This window comes from Populus trichocarpa, chromosome 4 (assembly GCF_000002775.5).
Source record: "Populus trichocarpa isolate Nisqually-1 chromosome 4, P.trichocarpa_v4.1, whole genome shotgun sequence".
Classification (NCBI taxonomy): domain Eukaryota; kingdom Viridiplantae; phylum Streptophyta; class Magnoliopsida; order Malpighiales; family Salicaceae; genus Populus; species Populus trichocarpa.
In genome coordinates this window covers 10,380,412-10,388,477 of record NC_037288.2, presented here as the reverse complement: position 1 = coordinate 10,388,477, position 8,066 = coordinate 10,380,412, and the positions used below count along the sequence as shown (strand labels likewise).

The following is an 8,066-nucleotide window of genomic DNA, read 5'->3' as shown; positions in this document are numbered from 1 at the left end:
AAGAGAAGAAAAAAAAGCAGCAGGAAAATGGGTTCGAGCCCACAATTTTTGAAAAGTCAGAGCAAGAAATGGCATTCATCACTGTGCCTTCCTTCCGGCACAGAACTTCACAAATCAGGCAATAACTCTAGAGACCAGATGCATTTACTGCCCAAGCCAGGTTTTTCTGGCTTCGCCCCATTAGCCAGAGTAGTGTGCTTCTTTGACCCAAGAGGTCATAGCTGGTCGGTCCCTATCTCCTTCCTCCATTCTCTCCCCTTTGCATGGTTGCTTGTTAGGTATCCTCTGCTCCATATCCAGCCCCAGATTCTCTCCCCCCACACACTAGCACAAACACGCTCGATAAAACCCCAAAGAGAGACAAGCAAGTAAGCAAAACCCCACATCAAAAAGCCTTCCATGCCACGTGATCCTGTGTACCCAAGCTTGGAAGCTTTAAGACATTTTTATCCGCTTGGGGCATCACCCGAATCAGTACACCTGTTTTCTTCCGTCATCTCACTCTTTGTGCTGCTCTATCTTTCTCTTGATTGCTACGTGTGATACACGCTCCAAAAGCGGGTGCTTAAATCCAACTACAATTCTAAAATAAGAATCTTGTCTGAATCCTCCAGCTAGACATGCCTGTAGTTTATATAACACAAATCCAAAACGTGTCCTCAAACTCTCTCTCTCTCTCTCCGTGACTCATGACCTCCACTATTTCACTGTCTTCTCTGCTCCTTCGAGTACCCATTTCCCCGCTCAAGTTTCTCTCCTTCACACTTCAACACAGAGAATAACTAGAAAGTTGGGGTCTTTAGTGGTCAATAGCAATGAAAGGAGAACGGAAGATGATGATAAAGTCCAAGATGAAGTGGGTTGGTTTGGTCGGGCTAGTTCTATCGGCTTTTTCCCTGTTTGTACATTTCTTGCTTGCTAGATTCACCGAGGAAGGCATTACTGATTACCAGTCTTCAGTCACGATCTTTTCTTGGAGACCCGTCTTTGAAAATCCTGACTTTGCCAAAAACGTATGCACCACCACCACTTGTTAACAGTTTCTTAATTGTTTTCTTGTACCGTACTGTTTGTGTTTTTGAGATTTGGTTTTGCTTTGTTGGGTTTTGAGTTGCTTTCTTCCTAGTTTGGCTGGTTTGTGGGCATTTCTTTTCTTTTATCTTTTTTTTGTATATCAATGCATGCAGCAGTCAGTTTTCATGAGTGTAGGCTTCGTTGTTGAGTGCTTAAAGGTTTTGTGTGGATCTAAACAGAACTTTCATTGAAACCCAGATAATTTTATTTGCTTGTTCCATGGAACTTGACAAATTTTGTCTTCTTGACTTCAGTTTGGATCTGTTTTTTAAGTCTTTTCTATAATATTTGGTTGGTATTGGTGGGATTTTTAGAATTACAGCACGAGGATCATGGAGTCCCTGATTTCTTTTCATGTTTTGTATAATTTTGTCTATTTGTGGGACTTATTGCTTTTAACATGTGGTGCAGAGTCCTTCGTACAGAAGACTATGGGGTCCAGTAAGGCGCCTTGAATCTTTACATCCAGATGCAAATCCCAGAGGATATTATACTGGTTAGCTATCATAACAAGGATTTAGTAATTAACAAGCAAATTTATAACTTACACTAGATTGTCTTGGTGTTCTAATTAAGAATACAATATGAAATCACTGCAATATTATATAGCTAATTGTAGTTTATCTCGGATTTATAACTCTATGTTTTAAGTATGAAACTTATTTCATTAAAAATTGAATACACAAAATTACTTGTTAAAATGTAAAAAATTAAACACATAAACACTGCAAATTATTACTGATAAAAGGTGCCATTACTTAATTTGCTTCTCAGGGAGATTTGTAGGTTATGCCTAGAAACACAGTTTGAGATCTTTCAAGTTATGGAGAGGATAAACTTTGGAGTAGGTTTCTGTACACTGGAATCAGTATTATAAACCTAACTGGAACTGGAACTTAAAGAGCTTGTATCATATTGGAGATGTTATTTGTGGAACTTAAATAGCTCGAAATGGAACTGCAACCAAGTTGTGTTCTGTATTTGTTGCTAGACATTGTTGTTAGTCTGAAACTTTATGATAATGGGCATGCTAGGATATGTAAAAAACTTGATTGAAAGACCATGGAAGTTGGATTGTGATTTCTTTTGCAGTTTGGTGTGGATTTGCAATAGAGAAACGGCACAAGTGAAATTTGGCTAACAACCTGTGTGGCGTATGTGACTTGATTGCTTTACCTGGTTGCTTCCATGTACATTTCATTCTTTTGTGATGGCAGTTGGTTCTGTGTTGCTGTATATTGGACTCCCTTTAATATAATATTGAGCTGGCATTTCTTATGATGTTTCTATCCCTGCATAACACATTACCTATCCATTTTTCTTTACATGGTTAGAGTTGGATAATGTGGTTCTTCTCATCAGAATGTTTAGTTTTGTTGTTCCATACTTCATTCAATCCGTGAATAATACAAAAGTGGTTGGTGAGGAAACTAGGGAATTGTTGTTCTTAGTGGATACTTTTTTGCTATAATATTTTTTTTGTTCCGGTTTATATCGTATGCAACATGAGTTTCTAACTTGAATATGCATACAACAGATCCCAGATCAGAATCAAGTGGGTATGTCTTTGTTAGGATACAAGGTGGATTCCATGAAATAAGAAATTCGGTGAGGGTAAAATGCTCTAGTTGCATTATTTGCTATCGATGTGTAACAAAGTTAATCTGACTTCCGAGTCTTGTTGATTTTCAGATATGTGATGTGGTTGTGATTTCTCGGCTTCTTAATGCTACTTTAGTTATTCCTGAGATCCAATCAACCACTAGGAGCAAAGGAATCAGGTGACTCCTTTTCTGTGATACTCTCATTAAATTTATATCAATGGCAAAATTAATTTAACCCTTAATAATTCTTTGTCTTACAATTTATGAAATGTTCACTGCAGCTCCCAGTTCAAGAGTTTTGCGTACCTTTATAATGAGGATAACTTCATGGCAGCTTTAGTGAAAGATGTTAAAGTTGTGAAAACCCTTCCGCAAAATCTTAAAGACGCCAGGAGGCTAAAAAAGATCCCATCATTCAGAGTGCCTAATTCAGCTTCGCCATATTTTTACTTGCATCATGTTCTCCCAGTACTTAATAAGCATGTGGTGGTCGAACTAGTTGTTTCCGATGGGGGGTGCTTGCAGGTACTTGATTTTTAACCATTGTTTTGCTATAGGTGTAGACATGTAGGTATTTCTAAACCAGATATTCAGAAATCTTGTATAGATTTCTTCATACTCTATTTTGTTTCATTTTAGATAGTCTTACATGATTCATATATTATTTTTTTTACTTATTTCTTTCCTTTTCAACTCCTGCCTTTTCCATCTATTTTGGAGTAGCTCATTGTATTCTCACACTGGCATCTTACCTATACTTGATTCCTTTGGGCATTCTTGTACTTAAGCATGCAATTGTGTCACCCAAAGTTTAGACGTGATGTGCTTTTTTATGACTTGATACTCTCTCTCTCTCTCTCTCTCTCTCTGCTTTTGTAATTCAAAGTAATGCTCTGGTGTTTTTGTTTCCTTTTACCCTTGAAGGAATGAAACTTGACCTATCTTTATGTGAACACAGTTTTAAGTTTGCTTTTTCATAATGATGTGATTGATTTTTTTTATATCCTAGTCATGTCTCCCTTTTGTTTGTCCTTAGTAACAATCTTCTCCGCAACTATTGTTTACTGGTGAGATATTTTGTAATCCTTCTGGTTTTGAGAAATTGTGACCCAGATTTTCTTTTCCGAATTTGATGCCATCTTTCTGTCACATCACGAGGTTAGGAATAACAACCATCTTTCTGGTCCTGATGTAGGCTATCCTTCCACCCCAACTCGAAGAATATCAAAGGCTGAGGTGTAGAGTTGCTTTTCATGCCTTACGGTTTAGGCAAGAGGTCCAGGAACTAGCAACTAAAATGTTGCAGAGGTCAATGATTGCTCATCATTTAATTGAAGGATTTATTGTAATATTCTGTTTGTGATTTCTGAACTGCCAAGTTATTTCAGGTTACGGGCTCCTGGCCAACCATTTATAGCCTTTGATCCTGGTTTGACAAGAGATGCCTTAGCATACTATGGCTGTGCTGAGCTATTCCAGGTACCCGCACCAATTCCAGAATTCATGATTGATTTTGATTTTGGAACCTTTGAACAGCAAAGCTTATTACCTAGCATTTGATTGTGTTGTGTCTTGGAGCTCTTCCCAAGGATGTGCACAATGAACTTATTCAGCACAAACGAGCTTGGATGAAGAAACGTGGGATTGTTAAGGGGAAGCTTTCTGTAAATTCAGCTGAACAACGTCTTAATGGTTCATGTCCATTAATGCCAGAAGAGGTAAGAGTTTGTGCTTATCAAATTTTGTCTTGTTTAGTGATTCATGCATGGGAAATGTGCTTCGGATTCCCTCCAAATCTCCATTTTAGGTAGCTTAATTTTTCTATTGTTTGTCCCTGGGAATGTTTTAAGAATGTAGAGCAAGACACTGCATTTCGAGGCTATTTCTGCCACTTAACCAGCACAGGGAGTGGGGTTATCTCCAGATTTCACTTTTAAATAAGGATCAGCCTTTCATTGTATTGCATTTTATGGTACTCAATGACTGGGTGATGAACAAGCTTATGACAATGGTCCCAATACCAAAAAATAGCTGTTCAAGTCAACTCTTTCATTTTATTAAACAGGAAAGGATATCATATAAAAAGCAAGTTTTTAAAGATGCTAAGTGCTACTTTGGTCTAAATTAATTGGTTTTCTACAGGTTGGCATTCTTCTACGTGCATATGGATATCCATGGGACACTATTTTATATGTCTCTGGGGGAGAAGTTTTTGGAGGCCAGCGGACACTGACTCCTCTTCATGCCATGTTTGAAAATATTGTTGATAGAACTTCTCTCAGTGCTGCGTGGGAGCTCAATAGAATTTATGGTCGTGAAGTGAACCTTGTTGACACTAAATTAAGGGCTCCACCTTCTGTAGTGCAAGAAAAAAAGCATGAAGTATGGAAAAATGAAGGCCCACGTCCCCGTCCACTTCCACCCCCTCCAGCTAGGCCTAAATATCCATACAACATTGAAGGTTGGTGGGGTTGGGTGGCTGAGAGTGATAACGAGCCTGAGAGTACAGTAATGGAGTTAAGGACTAATGCCCATAAACTATTATGGGAAGCAATTGACTATTTAATTTGTGTAGAAGCTGATGTTTTCATCCCTGGATTCGATCGTGATGGGAAAGGACGTCCAAATTTCGCAAGCTTGGTAATGGGGCATAGGCTTTATCAATCAGCTGCATCTAAAACATTCCAGCCAAACAGGTAATCATCTCTTTCAACAGAAGTGCACATGCTTGTGAATAATTTAACTATTGATGTAATTTAGAATTGCAAAAAGTATTTTCATGGAAAACACTTTATCCTCAAACACACCCGCACACCTCAAATAATGGGAGTCCCCTGTCTTCTCTGGCCTCTTTTCATGTTTTCTTAAATGACTACCTAGTTTCTTGTATTGTGATTAACTGAATAAGGTCGTTTGTATAGTCTCCTTTTCCAACTAATTCTTGTTAGATGGACCATTTGCCTTTAGAATTTGGCTAAGCATTTCATGCATCTTTATCTAAGCTTGTGCTTATAAAAGTCATTTGCTCATTCAGTTTGCATAAATCCAAGTGGTGATGCACTCCAGCATATAGAATCCATACAAGCAAGCATGATATCCAATTCATGCATCCTTGTGAAGTAATCTCCACTAAATTAAGAATCTTCATTTTCCTTTTTCTTTCTTTTAACACGGGTTTTTTTTTCCTCTGTTACCACAGAAAGGAAGTTGTAAAGCTTTTAGAAGAAAACCGTGAACACCTATACCAAGCAAATCATACCTGGCTGACATCAACACGCAGCCATTTTAGAAGAAGTTTAATTGATGGAGTAATAAGAGCATCCACAGAATCAAAGCCATTGTCATTTCTCTCCCATCCAGTCCCAGAATGTTCTTGCTTGAGATCTGATCTTACCAAAAGATCATTGCATACTTCAAGCCCTTCTACTTGGGCACCAGTGGAGGCTGCCCTAGGAGTTATGCATCACTGCCCTATGTGGATGGATAGTGGGATAAAAACAAAATTGAAGGAAAAAGAAATTGAAGAGGATCCTGATGAAGATATTTCCTCATCTTCTGGACTGTTTTTCAGGAATAGTGGTGGAAATCATGAGAGTGGAGGTGGGGAATTGATCAAAGAAGAGTCTCAACTAGATGATCAAGAAGAACTGGAGGGCGCAGACTGACAAGAGCCCATGAGATGTGCTAGTGGTCTCTTTGAGTGCCTTTGACACCGTCTCCTACCACGCTGTTCTGCATGGGGTATTGATTTTTGCTAACTTGGAGGAAGGAAGGTTGTAAAGAGCAATTGTTGGCTTCTGTCTTGATGGGAGAGGGGAAGAACCCGATGGCTTGAGCCCTTAAGCTCAACTGCAGATACATATGCTCAGGTTGAAGCCCTTTTACATCTACATATACTGTTGCAAGCTACTCAAGCTCCTTTGGGAAAAATTTCAGCCTTTATATTGCAACCGGCAAATCAATTTTGATGTGGATAGCTTGCTTCTGATGGATAATCCAGAAGCAGACCCATCTTAGGGAGCTCCTATATTCCTAGGCATGTTAATGTAAACATAGTTGATAGCAGAACAGCACATATATAGAATCCATGGCTATCGCCATTCCGGTGGCATTTCTTCTCCCCTGGTCTGGCCTCTCTGTGTAATATATGCGCTCATGCCAAATAATGCTGCTCATGTTTATGGCATCTATCTATTTTTGTCTGGTTTCAGCTTTTATTATATGCTACTGTACTGTGCTATGATTTCAGCTCACAACTTTAGATTTTAAGCAATAACAAGGGGTATATTTTTTATATTTATATTTGATCTCTTATTCATATAATACAAAATTTAGATATTTATATTTTATTTTTTTAGATTCGAGTTTTCATATGAATACCTGAGCAATTATCCGGCTATTATATCTTATTAAACAAAAAAATAAAATAGTAATATATATAATAACAAAAAATTATTATAATAATTACTTTTTCTGTTTTAATATATATATATATATATATATATATATATATATATATATATATATATATATATATATTAAAACAGAAAAAGTAATTATTATAATATCATTTATTCTCTCTTCATTCTCAATTTTTCTACGCTCTCAGCTAAATATAAATTCAAGATTTAAGACAAAATCAAACACAAATTTGTTTTCTTTATCATCTTTTCTTCTCGTGTTTTGTTATTAGCATTATTTACTTCAAGAAACTCAACAATAAAAAAAATGTTTCAATTCTTTTCTTAAATCAAGATTTCAAAATCTGTTAGTGTGTTTTATTTTTGTTAAATCATTATAATATAGGTTTTGCTCCCTTGATTTAACATAAACTTGACAAATCAGTAGTTTGAAATTGAAAATAGAAATCCTAACTCTGAAAAAAATTAGATTTTACTTTATTCTATCGATAATTTTCCAGGAAAAAATGTTATTTGTACTTTTATAAAAAAACCCAATTAAAAAAAATAGATTTGGTGTGCGGGCAATAAAAAACCGTGCAATAGAGGATGGTGTGCGGGCAATAAAAAGCCGTGCAATAGAGGAAAGCTCGAGCGTGTTTGGTGTGGTTGTGGTTACTTTTTAAAATACTTTTTACTCAGAAAAGTATGTTAATAATATTTTTTTTATTTTTTAAAAATTATTTTTGAGATCAGTACATCAAAATAATTTAAAAACATCAAAAACATATTAATTCAAAATAAAAAAAAATTTAAATTGTATTTTTTTAACACAGTAGCAATCGGAGGTTTGTCATCGGAAAAAAAAAGTAGTTTCTAAAAATAGTTATTTACACTATCATCATATGTTTGAAAGTTGGGAAATGTGCAGGGACTAGTTAGTTAGACCAAAACAATTCTCCACGTAAAGAAATGAATATATAAGCAT

At 36.4% G+C, this 8,066-nt stretch overlaps 1 protein-coding gene across 1 annotated transcript; it reads left to right on the top strand.

Moving 5' to 3' along the window:
- The first annotated feature begins 608 nt into the window (after positions 1-608).
- On the top strand, positions 609-6,978 carry LOC18097669 (O-fucosyltransferase 27). The gene is made up of 10 exons (XM_006384203.3): positions 609-1,013; positions 1,486-1,570; positions 2,612-2,682; positions 2,767-2,855; positions 2,960-3,203; positions 3,874-3,986; positions 4,067-4,157; positions 4,268-4,396; positions 4,821-5,374; positions 5,878-6,978. The coding sequence occupies exons 1-10, from the start codon at positions 816-818 to the stop codon at positions 6,341-6,343; spliced, it is 2,040 nt and encodes a 679-aa protein (XP_006384265.2). The 5' UTR covers positions 609-815; the 3' UTR covers positions 6,344-6,978.
- Positions 6,979-8,066: the final 1,088 nt, after the last annotated feature.